Raw genomic sequence first — 22,046 nt, 5'->3', positions numbered from 1 at the left:
TCGGATGAATTTGCAGGGAGTCAAGGAAATTCTTCTTCGTTCAAATCCCCAACAACAGATACTTGACTACCCTCCTACGTCATATAACGGAGAACATTAAAGTGAGGTCCACACTCTATTCTGATTCATGGAGGTCATACTACTAAAGCGAAACAGAGGAGAGAGGATTCGACAACATCAAGGTCAATCATAAGTATCCCTTAATTGACCCAGATACAGAAGCGGTTGAGAAGACTATAGGGCATATATATAATTCATCTTCATAGCACGGTATTATTGTTTATAGAAATCCATAGCGCCGCATATCATTATTTTATAAGTATACAGTACTTGTGTGGGCTGGCAGCTGTGGTATTTTAGAACTTGGATACTGTTTAGCACAGAAGTTGTTTTTGGATTCTTCTAGTCAAGTTTCTGTATTAACTAATAAAAAAGCAGAAAAAAAAATTGTGACATTCCAATTCAGTAACTCATATCACTCAATCAGCATTCATCTTCTTTTGATGTGAGTTAGATGAGGCCTGGTTACCGTGATTGACTGTACTTTGAACAATGCCTGTACTCTTTGCTCTGCTTTAATAAAGAAGCCTGAATGGTCATACATTACGGACTATCTGAGCCCACGTTTGGTGTACTTTGGTACACAAAATAACAATATCAGCAGTTTCTGTTTATGGAAGCATTTGGTGGTGAGTTACATTGGACTGCTGTAATTTATCTGTAAAAAATGAATAAAAATGAAATGGCAAAGGAAAGGACTTCTCTGTGCAAGAGGTGTTCTATTCTCCCAGACCCTGCACAGGTCACTTTCCTGCACTTTACAAATAACTATTCCGTCAACGTTGACTCTGTGTGGTCTCATTTTGATGCAGCTATTCCCTCCGGGCACTCCTAATTTTAATTGACTTGTGCACCATCGTTCGAAGAGCTGCTCAGTTGCCATTTAGTTAAAAGATTTACTTTTAGATATCCTACGGCACTCGTGTTCTTGAAACTGAGCGGCTTGTTTATGTTTGGCCAATGCAATCTGCTTTTCAGACGCTGTTCCATTAAGTGACTATTGGGTCTGCAATCCAATTTAGGATATCGGCTTAATCCCCTTGGACATGCAAGCTTGAGTGATTATTGACTTGTCATTGCAAAGCTGATACTCTGCTTCCAGCTGAACATAATACTACACATGAGGCTGGTTGGGAAGTAAGCAGCAATGATCAGGGTTCTTGGCTAACTAAAGGGGACTAAAAGATATTCAATTTTTTTACTCAGCCCTTTAAAGTCCAACTCCAACCATTTTTTTGTGTGTTTAGCGTAGGAATATCAGAACCTCATTGAGCTTTTATTGCTGTGTCCCCATTAGAGAAAGTCCCCTTCATTTCCATCCCAATGACAGGAAATGTCACAGATACAGGAAATACTATCAATAGGTATAGAAAATATTACAAAAATATATATATTTTTTGTTTAGTTTTCTTTTAGCAGAGCATTAGAACCCCATTTGCCATTTGCCTTGTGTCACGCCTCCCCCTAATATTTTGTCCTGGTTCCACCTGGACAGGATGAGGTATTTTCCCAAATGAGACCTAAACATAAAGAAAAACCTAGTACAAGTTCTTTCCCATCCACACTCATGACAAACATGAACATGAACAAAAAAAGGTTTGGGCTAGAATTCCAGTTGACTTCACCTAAAATCGACATGTTAGAATTGGCTGGGCAGCTATGGGCTCAATCTCTCAGAAACATCATTGGCAGTTTTTCCCCCCAGATGTTTGTCTTTCTGCTCACTTTTGCAGGGGGACTAAGAGAAAACTGTAAGTGCAGTGCACTTGTAATTAGGTGCTGCAGCAAATATTTTATCTTATTGGAATGCCATAGTTCTACTTTAAGTTAATTAAGCTATATCAAGATTTTAGATTAATGGCGGGTCAGGTAGCTCAACTGGTATTGTTATCTGCAGTCAAGGAAATGACCTAGACTGATTCTATCACATATGAGCTTTAATGGCAAGAATCAATGTGGTAATGCAATCAAAGTTACTCCCAGGCAGCATATTGATTGATTATTACCTATGAAAGGTTAAATCACAGTTGCAGTTTAGCAGCGTGACTTAGCAGCTGTCTCAGTGAGGCAGAGGCAGGTCTATGAACAGTCCTGATCCATCATGTCCCCCGTCTCAAGCTAACCATCTGCCTCCATAAAGAAAATACACAAATAGTAGCATATGTATTCTGAGTGCTAGGAAAAACTAAAGCCAGAAGGAAGTGACAGCTTTATTTTTTAACTGTTTAGAAGGCCAATTAGGAAAAATGATCATGTGCAAAGGTTCAGAACACTAGGAAATCTAGAGTTTAAAAAAAAAAAAAGCCAAGCAAAATGTTACTATTTTATAGGAAGAGGACCAGAGCTATATATTACAGGATGTAAAGTGAATACATGCATATAATAACAGTGTTCTATATACTTGCAAACCATCTATTTTTAAGACCTAATTAACTTTTGTGTTGTTTTTATGCCTACAGAATGCAGTAGTATCTTTCAAAGAGCTGTGTGGACTCTCTCCTGTAGCTAATCTTATGCAATGTATAATGGCCTTGTCAACCCGCCTAGCTGGACCTGACAACACCCCCGTGGTGGTTATGAACCTCTGTGATCAATACCCAACCATGGAGCTACAAGGCACCGTGCCAGAGGTCATGAAGAGGATCTTAACAGCTTATGACTCCGTGAGTATATCATGCCTTCTGCTGTTGTCTTTAGAGACACCTTACATGCACAAGTATGCATCTGTAATAATCCAAATCCACTTTTAAATTGCTATACAGAGCATTGCCACTTCATTTTACATGATTTATGTGTTATTTGTTTTTTTCTTTTCTTGCTGTCAGAGCAGAAGCAATAGGGTGTAAGGCTGTCCTGTCTTCCTGAGCGTAGGTTTAAACTCAGACACTTCAACTGTCGCATAATAAAGATGGTGCCCTCATTATAGGAAATTAAATCAAAGGCTTTGAGAATGGGCAGTTTAACCTTCCTCCAGTCTGGAGACTGTCATTCTTCAGCCCTGAGCTCCATCGAGAGTCAGCTCACTCTCCATGGGGGTCTCCCAGCCTTAATTTGAGCTGGTATTTCTCCTCTTACAGGAAGATAATACAAGATAATACCAGCACACATGCCATCTCTGAGAGGTAAGATTGCACTTTTACAACAGCATAAAAGTGGAGATTCAGATTTCTGTGTATGCCCATCCCAGACTGGTTCCAATGCTAAGGAAATGATAATGTTAACAGTGTTTTTATTTGTATGAATTTCATATATGTCATACTGATCAAGCTGTTCTAATGCATTGCTTTGAGGTGTTTTGTTTTCTTAATCTGGGTTCTTACAGCTGCTGAGTGTGCATGTGCTGGATTTCATTTTAAACACATCCATTGAGCAGACCTCCTTTTCTTGTAAGAGGGGAGTTGCCAACAATAAAAAAAAAGGGGATACAGTTTTAATCAGGCATGTAAATACAGGCAATACAGGACACCTAATGTTTTTAAATGTTTGGACATTGACTTGTAGTAGACATCAGATTATTTTTTCAATGGCATTTCCTTATGGGTTGCAGTTCTGCTTTAAACTGCTATCATAATGCTGTGTCATCAGTAGCTGACTCCGAAAAAACTGTTTCATGTTGCAAAATCAAATGTTTTTCTTGTCCTTTCTTCCTCATTTTTCTATATTGTGACAACAGTCTATGAGAATTTAAACACATAAAGAGATCATACATGCTGTAACTTTGTTGTACTTGTGCATTTCAGACTACACACACACACACACACACACACATACACACACTGTGTATGTATATATGTGTATCTCAGAAAGAGGAAACACAGTGACATTGTCTTTCTGGTTTTGTGACAAAAAGGAGCTGTGTCCTCCATACTCTACTGCACATAATGCCCACCACCCTGCCATCCTCATTTGTCTCCTGCATATACTACCCCCTCTCATACCCTCCACACTTCTCTCCTTCACATACTTCCCTCTGTCATATCCTTCACTGCACATAATTACTTCCATTATACTCGCTCCACTCCTCTTCTGCACATAATGCTTAACGTCATACCATCCCCACCTATCTCCTGCACACATTACCCCCTTATATACTCTCTGCACTTCTCTCCTACACATACTGTTCATCTTCATACCTTCTTCATTTCTCTCACACTCATAATGGCTGCCATCGTAGCCGCAGTGCTCTTCTCCTGCACATACTTCCCCCTCACGCCCATCATCGTGCACTCTGTCACACATATGCCTGGCATCAAACCCTCAGCGCTACTGTCCTGTACATACTTTCTGCTAAAGCACTTCAGTGTGTAGTATCCTATTGTAACCAATCAAACATTTTCTTTTATGAGTGTGACTACACTAAATTATCTTTTGTTGATGTGGGTGATTACATAGATGCTGTGCTCACTGTTAGGGTCAGTTCCGACGGCCTTCAATGGGCAAATGCAGCTTGCTTTTGACTTCAGTTTGAGACATTTCTGAGACCATTAACAATTCATTGCAGCTGCAATTGACCTGCATTTAACTTGCTTCAAGCTGCTTTTGCATTCCCATACACTTGTTGGTGAGAGTAGTCGTTTTGAAGCAAGCAAAAGCAAGTCAACATTTAAGTTGCCTACAAACATTAGACAGTGGCAGGCTGACTATGCAGGACCCAGCAATAGAACTATCTTTCTATAGAAGCACCTTTCTATACAAATTAAAATTCTCATCTTGTGAACTCGCCTGTCTGTGCTTAGGAAGGTGGAAATGGGGAATGCTGTTTGCACTTGTCTATATCTGGGGGAAGCTGAAGTGATCAGCTGAAAAAAAACCTTCATGGCCAATGGTAAGGATCAGCCATGGTCATAGAGATGCCTGCAAACCTGCAAACATTCCCTAATTCCACCTTTAAGAGCTGAATCAGGCAAACATTCTTTAATGTCTGCAGGCACCTTTAGTAAATAAAGCCACTTCTGGATGAACAGGATGAAAAGTTAATATTTATAAACCTTGTTCACGCTTATATTGCCTTCATGTATGACCTACATAAGGCCAACACTAAGAGACTAACGTGTAGAGAAAATTGTTTGCCTAGTAAGCTGTTTTAAATTTCATTGTGTTTGCTTAGTAGTTTAAACACTGTTTTTACAGTAGCAGGAGAGAACAGAACCTACAGGAACTTTTGCGAAGTTATGTTGTTATATTTCATAGCCAGTGCAATCATTTTTAAGCTAATTAGATTTCTTTTGTCTATTTCAAGTTTTTTAACTGCAGCTCCAGTCAATAAGGCAGTCAGCTAATGTTATCTGCGTAGCATTGCAACTGTGCTAAATCCAGCAAAGCAAGGCCATCTAATTATCTTACCGTAGTTACACTGCCAGGGTAGCAGAAAGTTCTGTTCCAGTGCTGTGTCCGTTGAAATTTCCAGGAGTGTTGGGTGCTCGTATCCCCCACTGTGCGCCATGTTTCTATCTTCCAACCCCTACACTACACCAGGACAAAGCAGTGATTAGGGATGAGCCAAACATCCCGCGATATCGCTGCAAATTACCACGCGATATCGCACTCCAATGCAATCCAATGGGGCAAAGGGTCCTGCTGTCGCGGGTTGTGTGTCGCTAAAGCAGGACCCTTTTTGTAGCGGATTTAGCTGCGATTAAAGCTTGCTCAATGCAAGCTTGAACGCGACATCGCGCGGCAAATCTCGCGATGTCGCGCAATATGCAAATCGCGCGACAAACGCGCGATTTGCATATCGCGCAGTGGGAACGGGGCCTAAAGTGGCGCATCTGTATGATGTATAGAACCTGCTGAAGCAAAAATGACATTTATATACATTTTATTGATATTTATATAGAACTCTAATATATACAGAAGTCTGATCTACAGAAGATCTACAGAAGTCTGAGATATATGATATATACCTATATCTCAGACTTCTGTAGATCAGACTTCTGTATATATTAGAGTTCTATAAAAATATCAATAAAATGTATATAAATGTCATTTTTGCTTATCTTACCGTAGTTACACTGCCAGGGTAGCAGAAAGTTCTGTTCCAGTGCTGTGTCCGTTGAAATTTCCAGGAGTGTTGGGTGCTCGTATCCCCCACTGGGCGCCATGTTTCTATCTTCCAACCCCTACACTACACCAGGACAAAGCAGTGATTAGGGATGAGCCAAACATCCCGCGATATCGCTGCAAATTACCACGCGATATCGCACTCCAATGCAATCCAATGGGGCAAAGGGTCCTGCTGTCGCGGGTTGTGTGTCGCTAAAGCAGGACCCTTTTTGTAGCGGATTTAGCTGCGATTAAAGCTTGCTCAATGCAAGCTTGAACGCGACATCGCGCGGCAAATCTCGCGATGTCGCGCAATATGCAAATCGCGCGACAAACGCGCGATTTGCATATCGCGCAGTGGGAACGGGGCCTAAAGTGGCGCATCTGTATGATGTATAGAACCTGCTGAAGCAAAAATGACATTTATATACATTTTATTGATATTTATATAGAACTCTAATATATACAGAAGTCTGATCTACAGAAGATCTACAGAAGTCTGAGATATATGATATATACCTATATCTCAGACTTCTGTAGATCAGACTTCTGTATATATTAGAGTTCTATAAAAATATCAATAAAATGTATATAAATGTCATTTTTGCTTCAGCAGGTTCTATACATCATACAGATGCGCCACTTTACGGTCAGTGAAAGGGGACCCCCCAGGCACCATATATAAAGGAATTTTTTATTTTGAATGTTTCATTTTAAGTGATGTTAAATCACTGCTCCTTTAAAAATGATATTTTTTAAAAGTGTTTTTTTCATTGATACATGTCCCCCAGGGCAGTACCCGGAATAAATATACAGTATATATAATCAGACTTCTGCATATATATATATATATATATACACACAGAAGTCTATTATAACTATCTATAACTCTCTATCAATCTGCTGTAACTAACTATACTAGAACCCTGTCTCTCTATCTCCTACAACACACTACATAGGGCCGCGGTGTCAGCAGCCTTATATAGTGTGCTGCAGGGACTTAGCTGTGAGACATGATTGGGCAGAGTCATCGTGACTTTGCCCAATCATGGCTCTATATTTGTACTGAGCCCTGATTGGCACAGTCTTGCACCTGACCTGTGGTCAGGTGCAAGACTGTAGCCAATTACCGTTTCGGACGGCGCAGTGCATTGTGGGATGTCCCGCGGTCGAACAGACCGCGGACATCCCATAATGTTTGGCGTTCGGCGAACGCTAGAACATGCTATGTTCGAGTCGAACATAGGCTCGACTCGAACGTGCAGCCCATCCCTAGCAGTGATATGGAAGTCAGAGGATGAAACCTTGACTCAGTAGAGTCAGGAGTCCAACACCTCTAGAAATGTAGAATGCTAGCTTCTAATGCTAGTGGGTAGCTTCTTCATGATAGTTCAAGTTACGACTTATTCATTTAAAAGTATAACTATTATAGCAAAAATGGTTTTGTTTTGAATAGCATAGGAATGGTTAAAACCTGTTTTCAGGATTTTTTTTTTGTGTCCCACTGGTAAAGTTTCTGTACCAAAGACACAACAGCAGTTGAGAGGAGATCTCCGCAAAGTGAGTAAGTCAGAAGACCTAGCGCCCCTATTGAAATATCCTTTTCATATATTGTAGTAGTCCAGCAGTCCGTGTCTCTGTTTGGGATCATTGGGTATACCTGTTGTGCTCCATGCCAGTAGTGTGTTACTTGAAGAGTCTGATGTAATTTTTTATGTGCATGACATCTGTTTTTTATCTGTGAGTGGAACCAGGTTTTTTTTATCTTTTAAATGAGGAAAAGGCACTGTCTTGTGTGTTTATATTGCATATACTTTAGTACTTGTTTATACTGGCTGACTGCATCAGTGATCCCCTTGTGCCAGTCTCTACTCTACTATGCCAAATGTCAAATATTATCTTGCTCATAGCATACTTTAATGGCCATATACAGCCACTATGGGGTAAACCGACATAGTTAAAGGAGAGGTACAGACCCAGATCTGTTCCTTGGCGTGTTCTCTACAATAGAATTGTTCTGGGTTACTGATCTGCATCTGTAGCTTTCCCACAACTGCATCAGTTTGCCCCATATAGGAACCATGTGTCAGTTATAATAATAAACTATATTACCAAAAGTATTGGGACACCCCTCCAAATAATTGGATTTGGGTGTTCCATGTAATTTCCTTGCTACTAAATATTCCACGGTCAACTGTTAGTGGTATTATAACAAAGTGGAAGCAACTGGGAACAGCAACTCAGCCACAAAGTGGTAGGCCACGTAAAATTACAGAGTGGGGTCAGAGCATGCTGATGTGCACAGTGCGCAGAAGTCACCAACTGTCTGCAGAGTCAATAGCTACAGACCTCCAAACTTCGTGTGGCCTTCAGATTGGCACAACAACAGTGCGTAGAGAGCTTCATGGAATGAGTTTCCATAGCCAAGCAGCTGCATCCAAGCCTTACATCACCAAGTGCAATGCAAAGCACTGGATGCAGTGGTGTAAAGCACGCCGCCACTGGACTCTAGAGAAATGGAGATGCATTCTCTGGAGTGATGAATCACGCTTCTCTATCTGGCAATCTGATGGACATGCCTGGGTTTGGCAGTTGCCAGAAGAACGGTACTTGCCTGAGTGCCAAGTGTAATTGTTTACAGTGTAAGTGCATTGTGCCAAGTGTAAAGTTTGGTGGAGGGGGGATTATGGTGTGGTGTTGTTTTTCAGGGGCTGGGATTGGCCCCTTAGTTCCAGTGAAGGGAACTCTTAAGGCATCAACATACCAAGACATTTTGGACAATTTCATGCTCCCAACTTTGTGGGAACAGTTTGGGGATGGCCCCTTACTGTTCCAAATTATTGCACACCAGTGCACAAAGCAAAGTCCATAAAGACATAGATGAGCGAGTATGGGGTGGAGGAACTTGACTGGTCTGCACAGAGTCCTGACCTCAACCCAATAGAACACCTTTGGGATGAGTTAGAGCCGAGACTGCGAGCCAGGCCTTCTCGTCCAACATCCGTACCTGACCTCACAAAGTCGCTTCTGGAAGAATGGTCAAACATTCCCATAGACACACTCCTAAACCTTGTGGATGCCTTCCCAGAAGAGTTGAAGCTGTTATAGCTGCAAAGGTTGGGCCAACTCAATATTGAACCCTACGGACTAAGACTGGGATGCCATTAGAGTTCATGCGCATGTAAAGGCAGGCGTCCCAATACTTTTGGTAATATAGTGTATAATTTCCCACACTTTTTTTCCCAGTGACAATGGACATTGGTCAAGTGGTCAGGATATAGAGTTGTGAAAGCGTCAGAGCCTCACTCTTGTATCTGGCGTGCCCTATGGGGAGGAAATCTTTCCCGGTCCTGGAGACTAATAATACAGGAAATGACAAGAGATCTACCCAATCGGACAAATGAAAGTAGTAAAAACCATACTCAGGTTAAAACCCTTCCCTACGGTACCCAAAACTAAAACAAAAGTTTGGTTTGTAGATGTTTAAATAATCAAAGGCACAAAGGATCAATTTCTTGCCGTTTTCTCTTTGGCTATCTAGTTGGCGCTGTTACTTAAGAGTAATGTCATCATACATCATGTTAGCAATTACATTGTGAAATTAATTCTCAATGTTATATGCAAAGCCTTTCTTTATTCTTTAATCTGTTTAGTGAATGAAAAAATAAGTTCCATAAAAGCCCCACTGGGAACAGCATGCCAGAATTCTGAAATAATTTGTTCATCAGGATGCATTGTACATACTGTATTGTTTTGATTATGTTGTAAATTATAATACAGAATTAAGTGATATGTTCTCTTCTATTCAGTGCATTTTGCCACCTTAACTTGCAGTGGGAACTATGTAGTATATATCATTACTCTGTAGGAGTTTATGTCGTATCCACTTTAGGATTTTGCTACCTGGAACTACTTTAAAAACTGTATTCTGACACTAACATGAAATATACAGATTCACTTTCTATTTTGAGTCACTTTAATGTAATGTGATCAATAACCAGTACTATGGCTATTTTAAATGCTTTATTAACAAAGCTTCTGTCTAATGTAGTCTTGCAACCCAGGCAGAACAGCCGACTTGACCTTCACTGCAGGGGCAGCACAGCTTGGATATGGAACACACCCCCCCAGTTTTCTAAATAGACATTGAAGAAGCAGCAGTGCAGTGACGTCACTGTGTTTGCCTGATGAAGAGACCGTGTTGCTTATAGCACTGTTGATATAATAAGCAAAAATGGTTGCCCTGTTGCAAAAACACACAGTCATAGACAGGTAGGTTTTCTAACAAAACGTGAAACAAATATTATTGTTTTTTTAATTTAGATAAAGGGCGAAGGGTTAAAAATCTTTGTAAAGCTATTATTGCCAACTCTCCCCAATAACACACAGTTGGCAATAATCGCTTAACATAGATTTTAACCCTTCCCCCTTTATCTAAATTAAAAAACAATAATATTTCACGTTTTGTTAGAAAACCTGCCTGTTTTTGCAACAGGGCAACCATTTTTGCTTATTATATACACATGCTGTGCTTTTTGTTCAGTAGTACAGTAAAATGATTTATGCTTAAGTGTATATTCACACTTGTGTGTCTATATTGTCATGTGCTTTTTAGCGTGTTTTTCATGGTTTCATGTGTTATGCATTTCTGTATTGGCCAATGAAGGGGAAAACAAGTATAGTTTGCTAGGAGGTGGGCTTTGGTGTCATGGGTAAAACGCGAGAAAATGCAAGTTGAATGCATTTTTCATGCATTGAAGTCGGTGGAGCCCAAAAAACACACAATGTAGCACCAAAAGAAGCACCAAAAAATCTCACATCATCATGTTGCATAGGCATGAACGAGCACCATATAGAATAATGTGATTTCCAATGTGGTGCATTCTGTGGACAGACCTCTTGTCTACAAAATACTGCTGAAAGAACACGCTGTCCGTCCATTTTTAGGAGGATTTTAAAGTAACTAAATAATTACTGCTAACAAAGGACAATTTGCTTTTTTAGTATGGCACATGTGTTTGTCATCCAGTCATTTTAGCAATGTGTTCTTTACAAACAGAGTCTGACACGCATAGCTCCATTTGTATGTTTTATATGTGGCAGTTGTTCATTTCTGAGTGTACTCTGTGATAAAATAAATTGGTTGCATTGCAGAAGATGACAGCTGGAATGGAAAGGACACACATTTGCTGATCAGCCCCTGATAAATATATATGAATGCTGATATTTACTTTTAATGAGATGTAACAAATATTTATTTGGCGGCACTTTAACATTAGAAGGAGTTTTCAGCTCTTGATAGAAAGGAGCTTTTAATGTCATGTTGGGTAGCGGAGCACCGATAAAGGATCCACTAACAAGGCATAGATCGATGATAACCTCATTACAGATTGGCAGAAGTTTTGCCTAGTCAGGCAAAGTCGATTTGTAATGAAGTCTAATTGACCTCCTCACTCTTGTTAAGGCAAGGAGGGGGGAGAGAAAAAAAAGTCGATTGGAAAAAGAAATGTTACAACAAATATTTTTCAGTCTCATGACCTTCAGAGATGGCTTGGAAAATTTCAGCATTGTTTCTTCACCCATGAATTATCAAAGAGTGGTGAGGAGTGTTATGAAACTAGGGAAATAGACTGACATATGGAAAGAAGCTATGCTGTTTTTTTCCAAATCTCATCTTAATTCTGCAGTTAAATTGGCAAATCTTTTTATATAAAAAGAGAATCAAAGAAACATGTAGAGAAAGCTAAATTTACTGTTGATAGTTGTTAAAGTTAGTTTCCAAAAACTACAAATGTATTACGTAAGGAATATCTGTGTTGAATTGTACATTGTACATGTCATACTGTATTCTTCCAACAGTCTGTAGATTAAAGTGTATGTAAAACCCATTTGAACTACTGAGTGCATTTCACTATTAGTGACACTAAACTCAGGAGTTAAATCTTAAAACTGCATTCAAGTACAAAAATGTATCTTATTTGTCTATCACTCAGCTGTACATCTGCAAATCATCTCTGAATTGGTGCTGACACTGTCGTCCTTCTGGAGGGTAGCTACTTTTGTTCCTCATGGTCCCTGTGTGTGTTGTAAAGTAGACAGCGCTCCCATAATTAATGGCATAGTACTGAACTTTAAGTGCGCACTAGAACTATATCTTATAAGACATCATACGCCATAAGGTCTAATTAAATCATAGGTCTCTGTGCCTATCTCCATAGAGGAGAAAAATAAATGATATATTTGGGGGATGGGGGGATAGGGAAGGCTAGGGAATGGAAGGGTGTTTAGAGAGAATGAAGAGAAAAGAAGAATTAACAAAAAAAAGAGATAAATGAAACAAGACAGAAAAAGAGGTAACAGAGATTGCCAGGGGGAGGTGTATAAGTTATAACAACATCATTGTTAAATTGTTATATAAATTACTATTCTCGGATGAGCAAGTAAAGGCCATCCACGTATTGCAGGTGTTCCGCTGTGTTATGCAGAAAAGCCATGAGGATTTCCATTTGCCATAGGTAGTTTATTCTACTAAACCACAAAGTCTTAAGGTCCCCATACACCTTACGATAATCGTACGATAATCGCGTGAAATCCCACGATCGTATGATTATCGTAAGGTGTGTGGAAGCTGTGCGACCTCTACTACTGTAAGGTCGCACGACTTTAAACTTACGAACATGTTTCAAAACCCGCTGAACATCGTACGATGTTCGGCGGGTCTGTAGCATGTTCGTAAGAAAAAAGCCGGACGGGCAAGTATGCGCAAGCGCACACTGCCCGTTCGGCATTGCGGTCATCGGAAGCCCGCCCCTCAGGGGGCATGGCTTGCGATCATCGCAAGTACGATCTGCCTATGCAAGATAGGCAGATCATACGTTTTTTTAAGTACCTTACAACCATCGCAAGACAAAAGGCTTGCGATGGTTGTAAGGTGTGTGCACAGCCTTAGCAATGACAGCTTTCTAAAATTGTAATTCCGTTCACTTTGGGGAGATTTCCTCTGAATTCCTGGTGCGTCTCCTGGAAAGGGAAATGTCCCCAACAAGACACAAACTCAGCAGCAGTTCTCTGCTATTTAAAGTTGTTGTTTTTTTTTAAAAGGTATTGGCTTTATATACAATAGTGTATATGCTGTTCCCTCTGTAAACTTGATTGTGACTTGTTTTTCTTAATAGAAGGAATGCATCTAATACATTCCTGCTGTGTTTTTGACTCCGGGTGTTGCATGCTACATGACTCCTTCCTCTTGATCAAGGACGCTGTTTATCCAGAGATTGTATTATATTTTGCATTTTTTTCCATTAACCATATTTTATTTCACAGCTGGTGAAAGTTATAAACTGTTTTCCCTGGTTGATTTCCCTGGTGACTTGAAAATTATGAATGGAAATTTACTATTTCTTGTCAAATTTGCTCAATAATTGCACGTGTGTGTAGCATTTTGTTTGAATAATTTGTAGTAATTAAGGGGATGTTGTTTGTTTTCACATCATATTGCAAACTCAATGGTGTGCTGAGTGTTCTTTCTTGTGCTTTTTAGTATACAGTAGTTGGACATCTGAAGGCAATGTGTTGTCAAGGCTGTGCTCTTATTTTTGGTACTTAAAGCTGAACTCTAGACAGATATAAAAGGCGCACATTAATGTAGCTCTGTGGGTATCAGTGCATATTTAAATGCAAGTACCTAAATTTGACCTGGCATTGGCCTCTTTCAGTTCCTCTTCAGCAGGGCCAGAGTGTGAGAGAAAGCAGTAGTACAATGAGCTGTTCAGTTCATGTGCTGACAAGAGGCATGCTGATAACTGTTTCTTGCTGCTTTTTTCTTTCACTGTCCAGTCACAGGCTGGGGTGGGTCCAAGACCACCTGGGCTCAGAGGAAGTGGGTTGAGTGATACTGGTCATCAGATTGAGAACATCTAGTGGCATAAAAAGGTTCTGCAGGTGAAATATCTGTATTAATGGTAAATATTGCATCATACACTGGTTTTGTTATTTATATCTTGTAATGCACTATTCATTTTTATTTTGTTATTTTTTTGCTGGAGTTCTGCTTTAAAGGGAAACCATAATATGTTTTTACACTTTTTGAGCTATTATTTAATTTACCTGTGTTTTTTTAAATTATATATATATATATATATTTTTTTTTTACTAACATGTCAACTAATTAACCTAAGCCTGGTTCAACCTTTCCCTTGGAACCTGTACACTCATGTGTCTTGTGAGCCTGAGGTATTCTGAGCACAGTCTATCTGTGTCAGTACACTGTACTATAACTCTGCGATCAAATGGCATATTTTTTTTATTAACAGGTGCAATTGTGCAATCATCTCTCTGTGCTTAAAATCCTTAAATTAAAACCCATCTCCGGGCAAACAAAAAAACAATTTTTTGCAGTGGCACTACCCCTGAACTGCAAGAGTTAAAGGAGAACTATGAGGTGAGTGAAAATCACTCTGCCTCATAGGTCGAGCCAACGTGTGACAATGAATCTGTCACACGTCGGCTCAATAGATCAGGAAGTGAGCAAACGCATACCGTCGCTCGCTCCCTTTTCGATCCTGTCCCTGCAGAGAGCAGTGACAGTTTGGAGGAACGGACGGAGGAGGGGGCGGGTACAGCTGGTTCTGCCTCTAGATAGGCAGAGCCCGCTGTCACTCATGCAGCTGGGTGGATTGCGACAGTAATGTCAGGGTCGGTCCCGGCTGCGGCGGTCTCAGTATACCGCGAGCTGTAGCTTGCGATATACTGAGCTTTGGGTCATGGGAGGATGCTAGTATATGCCCTCCTGTGACCCTTAAGAGAACTATGGGGAAAAACACTTACCCCATAGTTTTCTTCTAAGTGCTCGTTTATGTCTAGGCAACACTATTTAAGGTGTTTTGCTTACCTGATTCCTGCTCCTTCCAATTCCATCCAGGATTTTAGACCGGTCCCTGCAGCCTCTTCTCTCCTGGCCTCCCATGGTCTTAAGCACTGACAACGTCTTCACGTCCTATGCAGATCCATAGATCTGCAGTAGACATACAGGCACCAAGGGACATTCCACAAGCTAGAGTGGAGGGGAAGAAGAGGTGAGTGCTGACCGCTGTGGGAGCCAGGATCAGGTAAGTAAAACAACTTTATTTGAGTCTGATAGAAAAAATGAGCACTTAAAGTAATATTAAACTCTTAAACTTTTTTCAATAATAAATCCAGATCAAACAAATATACTGTACAGTGACCAGCAAAGTGTTTTTTTGCCAAGTACTTACAATCATTGTATCTCTGAACAACTGCAACTGTCTCAGGTCGGCTTCCCTGAACTTCCTGACCATTTACTAGCTTGAAGAAGGAGTAAGGCAGAGGGAGGAGAGGGGGAAGGGGAGTGGCTTGATTTGCTGTGTCTGCGTGTTTGTGAAGACACACACAGCTTACTAGCACACACAAGGGGTCTCCTTAGGAGCCTGCAAGGGAAAAGGGACTAAAACCCTAAAACAGGATATAAGGGCCAGTGCTCAGGGGACCAGCTGATTCTGCAGGAAACTAAAGCTTTTAAACATCAAGGAATAGCATCTATTGTAAGTGATTTAATCAGCATTTGAAATAGCTTAAAAAACCTTTACACTTTAATATCACTTTAATCCTTGCAGTGTGGGGGTAGCCCCACTGCAAGGGTAAGTTTTGTTTTGCTTTCTTTGCGTGGAGATTTCCTTTTATATATTCCAGTAGTGCAAGACATGGGCGTGCTTTTGTACTACAAAAGAAACACTGGGACCCCATCCTTTTATTTATTTTTTATTAGCTCTCCATTGCTGTGGGTGGGCAGTTTGACCATTGCATGGCATAGGTAATGGCCATTCTTTCATTGACTGCCATGTCTGTAGCCTCTCACAGCCCTGCAATATTGCTCTATGTGGATGAAGCTATCTGCAGCACAAAGGCTGGGTATAGTGAAATCAAATAGGTCTATACTGTGTTATGTAGTTTATATCTTAACAGTGTCTACATTAACATATGATGGTTCTGCCATTTTTTTGTCTTTCAAAGCAAAAAACTGTATATACTGGAATTCCCCTATAAGCTTCAGCATGCTAACATGGATTGTGGTCACACTGTTCTAGTGCAGGTCTTTATTTTCACTCCACCTCATAGGTCGAGCCGACGTGTGACAATTAAACTGTCACACGTCGGCTCAATAGATCGGGAAGTGAGCGAACACATACCGGTGCTCGTTCACTTCTCGATCATCTCCCTGCAGAGAGCCGTGACTGTCATTAACGGCTCCCAGCAGGGATTCTCTCTCTCCACGCTCTGATCCTCCAGCGCTGAGTAGAAAGGACCGCCCCCTCCTTTCTACTCAGCTGGCAGAGCCAGCTGTCACTCATGCAGCTTGGTGGATCTCCACAGTAATGTCGGGAATCCGTCCGGGCTGCGGCGGTCTCAGTATACCGCAAGCTGTAGCTTGCGATATACTGAGCTGTGGGTCACGGGAGGACGCTAGTTTGTCCTCCCATGACCCTTAGGAAAACTATGGGGAAAAACACTTACCCCATAGTTCTCCTTTAAAAGTGAAAATGTTGCTGTATGACAACTGGGACTGAGCGGAGACTGAGAAAATCCTTCCTGCCACCACAGCAGAATGATAACTTCCTCTTATTCCAGGCAAAGTCACTTGACTGAAATTCAGGGACTTTTTTTTTATTGGAATCATGGGCAAAATTTAAGCTCAACTATATGCTGTAATCTGTCCATAGTTTTCTGACTTTTTTATCCTGCCAGTAGGTCTGTTGTTTTTCCACTGCTTTTACCTTGAAACCAATGCACCATTGTTACCCTGTGGACATGATAGTTTAACATGGACAAGTTACTAAAAAATTAAAGCCTAACTCCTGTAACATTTTATTTCTCTGTTACAGCAACATTTTTTTCTTTTGGAAAAAACATTAACAGGGTTATTCACAAAAGGCCGCAGGCATGGCCTACTGAGACAGATGCATGATAGTATTTGTAGTTTCCCCACAGCTGGAGGGCTGCAGTTTGGCTACCCCTGGTCTAGGACAACATAGCTGAACTGGAAAGTGAGCTGCATTGGAGAATTTTTCCAAATCAGCTATTTTGTCCTAGATTGTTCACTTCTCCTGCCTTCTCCAAACTCTTCGCCCTTTTGTGAATAACCCTGTAAAACTTTGAATACAAGGTAACCTTTGTAAGCACTCCTGGCAGTGTTACAGGGTTTGTCCCAATCCTATAACTAGTAAAGCACTTTTTATTAAATCATCACATGCATCAAACAGCCAACGTTTCGGGGCCACTTAATTTGTGTTCATTAGAATCAGATGGCGGGGTTGGCAGTGGTGGTTTTAAAACTTTTTGTTTCATTAGTTTTTACTTTGTATACTTGTTTACATTTTTTTTCACTTAACTTTTGCCATCACAAAAGGGCTAACAATCCCCTATGTGACGGCAAGAGACAGGTTCTCTTTATGAAGACATTAGACCTCTGATGTGCTTCCCGCCCTCTAATGCAGATCATCAAGCACAGAAATGTGCTTAAAAGTCTGTATACCTGGCACTTCAACCGGCTTCTGACAGGTGAAGCATGAAGCACTTAAAGTGACATTAAAGGATCGTTAAATCAGAAAATGAAGGCAAGGTCAATGACTGGCATGGTCAAACCACCAATAAAGCTGTGATGAATGTTATCTGATGAGGGGTGGGAAACTCTTTAAATAGGTTCAAGGCCGATGAATAAGTTCACCACAGTACTAAAGTTCAAGGCCCAACCATATCATAACCCCCAATACAGCCTGCACCAAATATAAACACATATTTACAGTAGAATGCAATAGAAGATGCTGACGTTGGTTAGAAACACTCAAAACATGTACACCGTAAAGAGTCGGAAATGATGACAAGGAGATCTCCCTGTTGGGGCATACCAGATGTATAAGACGTTAGAGCCTGACTAAGCCCACCAGGCTCTACCTATAACTAAAATATCACCTTTGTCTGGACTGACCGTGTGAAGAAAGAATCTGTGATGAAAGATAACAAGAAATGTCTTATCACATATAATACAATAAGGAGAAAGCTTGAAGAGCCTGTAAGAAGAAAGGCCAGGTTTATAAGATGTATAGTATTCAAGCAAGAAATTGAAATTAAACCATAGTTCTGCTAAATGCTTTCAAGCCAAGTGATTCTCCTAAAGGACAGCTCTCTTTCTATTTACTCTAATCCCTAAGTAACAATGGCAGTTTGACAAATCAGAGTACACAAAAATAATACCTTGTTCACATTATTAGATGTTTTATATGTAACAAAAGAAATGTGGTTAACCGTATAGCCTTGCAGCCTTAAAACTGTGCAGCATAACATTTATTTAGCATCCTGCAGGGAAATATGAAGAACTAAAACTTTCAAAACCCGCATTTCAATGGAAGAAAGGCCACAGGAAGGTTGTTATTCTTCTAACGTTAAATCAGATATACAATATAATAACTAGCTTCTGTGTTTCAAGATTGCTGTGTGGGCACAGCAACAGCTCCTACAGAATGATATTTTGTACATTTTATTTGTAATTCATAATTAGTGGAATGCAACTGCTTCCAGAGACAGACCTGATGTTGTTAGAGTCATTGAGATTATGAGGGGAAAATGACCATCAGCCCATGATGTAGGTTAACATGTACACCAGGTTTAGTAACCTTCTCCCTATATACTGGAATCTTAAGGCAAGTTGACATGGCTATTTGTGTTATGCTTCTGTTTGTGCTGCATTTGAGAGATCCATTTTAAAGGAGAACTATGGGGTAAAGGCTTTTCCCCATAGTCCTCCTTAGGGTAATGGGAGGACACAAACTAGCGTCCTCCCGTCAACCTAGGCTCAGTATACCGTGAGCTGTAGCTCGCGGTATACTGAGACGCCGCAGTATACCGCAAGCTGCTGCTCGCGGTATACTGAGACGCCGCAGCTGAAGCGGATCCCGACAATTGTGCCGGGATCCGCCCAGCTGCGTGACTGACAGCTGGCTCTGCCTATCTAGAGGCAGAGCCAGCTGTACCCTCCCCCGTCCGTTCCGCCAGTCAGCGCTGGCGGATGGGAGCGGGGAGGGGGGAATCCAGCCCTTCTCCTGTCACCCGTGACAGGATCGAGAGGTGAGCGAATGCCGGTATGTGTTCGCTCACCTCCCGATCTACTGAGCCGACCTGTGACAGTCTCATTGTCACAGGTCGGCTAGAACTATGAGGTGAGTGAAAAGCACTCATCTCATAGTTCTACTTTAACTTTGATTTGGATCATATTGCATGTATTGTTGCTTCTGCCTTTTGTCTCAGATCAGTAGCTTTCAGCCCCAAGAGATTGTCTGGTGTCACTGTGATCTTTCGTAGATCATATCGGCTCCTGGCACAGGACAGCATAGGTATGCAGTATCCCCCTATACTTAGTGTTGGGAAATAGTTTAGAGGTTAAAATAGGGTAGGGTTAGTCCCCTATCTTACTTAAATGTTTTGTTGCTCAAAGCTTGGAGCTATAAAAAGCTGAACACAAGGAATCCCATTGTGTTCTATGATCAATGTTCACACCTGAACGTTATGTTGCCTGTAGCAAAATGGCTGTTGCTGTAAAAAGTACATTAGCTACTTGTCTGCAGATTTCTGCACTTTGGGCCCCATAGACTAAAAAGCATTTTGTTGCACAAGAGCCAGCCTTCCTCTGCAAAAAACACTGGGGAACAAAATAGAGGACAGCACACGCTGAAAAATGTGCATCAAAATGCTTGAAAATGCTTGAAAACTATTAAAACTGCTTGACAAACGCATGTCGACACATGTAAAAATGCTGAAAAACACTTAAAAAAAAGTGGGCAGCACAGTGGCGTAGTGGTTAGCACTTCTGCCTTGCAGCACTGAGGGTCCCTGGGTCACATCTCGGTCAGGAAACTATCGGCAAGGAGTTTGCATGTTCTCCCTGTGCTTGTGTGGGTTTCCTCCGGGTACTCTGGTTTCCTCCCACACTCCAAGGTTAATTGGCTCCTGTATGTATGCATATGAGACAGGGACTTAAGATTGTTAGCTCCTTGGGAGCAGGGACTGATGTGTATGTGCAACTATGTAAAGCGATGCGTAAATTGTCAGCGCTATATAAATACCAATATTAAATAAATAAAAAGCCTGAAAAAGATGCTTGAAACACTCATGCTTAGATATGAATGGAGCCTTAAGGTCAGGGCTTCAATCCCAACACCTTTTGTGTGCTGAATCACAGTCTATGGGGACAGCACTGGAGAGTGGATCAGTATTGCAGTGAAAGTGTTTATTTTTTACAGCTATTGGGCATTAGGTTTTTTAATTATACAAAATGGTGGCACTGGGCTTTTATAATTTGGGTTAGGTTTTAGAAGCTTACACTAGGGGCAGATGAAACTGGACCTGAACTCAAAAAGTGAAGATTTGCTATATTCATACCTGGACATTTTTCAAAATAAGTGAGCCTGTTTTTTGGTCTAGGAGTAAAAAATAAAGAAGATATACTCACCTGATCCTCAGTCCTGCAGCAGTGAATGCTCACCTCTCTCTCCCTCTGTGGTATGTCCCTCGGTGTCCCCTTGTCTAAAGGATCTGCATTAGGTGTGATGGCGTTACAGGTCTTTAGACCGATGGGTAACACGGACGGGGGAAGCTGTTTACAGTTTGATCCCGGTGTCAGACTGAATTTCCTGTGGAGAAAAATTTAGAATTTTTAGGCTTCAGGCCTAATACAAACTTCATAAAAAATTAAGAAAGCCTGCAATGTGAGTCATGAAAATGTACACACATATACATCATCACGGTCTTCATTACCACAATAAATGCTAATCATTTCTCGTACGAGAATCGAGCAGTGTATGGGCACCTTTACAAAGGTGGAGTGGACTTTTGTTGTCTTTTCCTTTTTTTTATCTTACAGTAATGAATGTTACCTCTTTATAGTAACGTTATAGGCTTTCTCAAGGATCTTTTGTATTTGAAAGTCTGCTGCATTCTATTAAATTGTCACTTTGCAGCTTTGACCTTTGTTCTGCCTTAGACCACCTTTGGGACTTCTTCCTGATACTAGGGAGCGCTAATCAGAATCTGTGGAAGTATATTTGATATTGATTAGAGGAGAGTGGAGCAGGTGCAATGGAAATGTGTACAGGCAGATAAGCTGTGGGCTCAGCAAAGGAAGGAGAGAGCTAATTGGAAAAAAATGTGATTGCAAAATTGAGTTGTGCTCACTGAAGTGATAGAAGTTTGCCCAGGAATGTATAATATATTTGTTATATAAATACCTTTTAAATTGGTGTTCTTGCACTCTTCATAGGTGCAGCTAGTTTTACATATACAGAGGCATAAGGCATTATGCCATTGTTAGAAAATGTCTGTCTGTACCCATGTTCCATGCCGTATCTCTACAATGTCTTATTATTTTACTTAAATAGGATCTTTACCCATATCTTTGAATTGACACCTTTTTAGAAACGTTTAGTAAAGGCAATCTACAAACACATACTTATAGATAATTGCAGGATTTGTATTATTGGCATACCTTTTTTTTTTATTTTCCCCCTATTATTCTCACGGTGCCCATTTTTACTAAGGGCAGATTTCTTTATCTCCCTTTACTTCCTGTAACTCTGGCACATGCAACTAGAGCATGTGACCTTGCACATCATCTCAGTGGAGGAAAAAGCCTTTCCCTGAGATCTCATGGGATTAAAGATGAGATTTCCCAGCAATGCACTGTGATCTAACCTTCCCAGGATGCAACGCCTGGAAACAGGCTGCATCATTAATGCCCAAGAGGACCAGGAAAAACGGTAATTATAAGTAAAAGAAAAATATATTTGTTTAACTAATGAATGTAAGATGATTTCATATCAGCAGGCAGACCAGCATGCTGATGTCATTTTTAGTGAAAGCGGGTAAAGGTCCACTTTAAG

The 22,046-nt window shown here is 40.7% G+C and overlaps 1 protein-coding gene across 1 annotated transcript in view; it reads left to right on the top strand.

The window, feature by feature from the left end:
* Positions 1-22,046, top strand: part of PLCL2 (phospholipase C like 2) — a 174,932-nt gene that overhangs the window by 117,202 nt on the left and 35,684 nt on the right. Inside the window, exon 3 of the mRNA XM_018576309.1 lies at positions 2,520-2,723. Within this exon, the coding sequence (XP_018431811.1) occupies positions 2,520-2,723 (204 nt within the window). The remainder of the gene's footprint in view (positions 1-2,519; positions 2,724-22,046) is intronic.

This window comes from Nanorana parkeri, unplaced genomic scaffold (genome assembly GCF_000935625.1).
Source record: "Nanorana parkeri isolate BGI_ZX_2015 unplaced genomic scaffold, ASM93562v1 scaffold4, whole genome shotgun sequence".
Classification (NCBI taxonomy): Eukaryota; Metazoa; Chordata; class Amphibia; order Anura; family Dicroglossidae; genus Nanorana; species Nanorana parkeri.
Note: the sequence above shows the minus strand (reverse complement) of the source record. Positions and strands in the feature narration are given on the sequence as shown.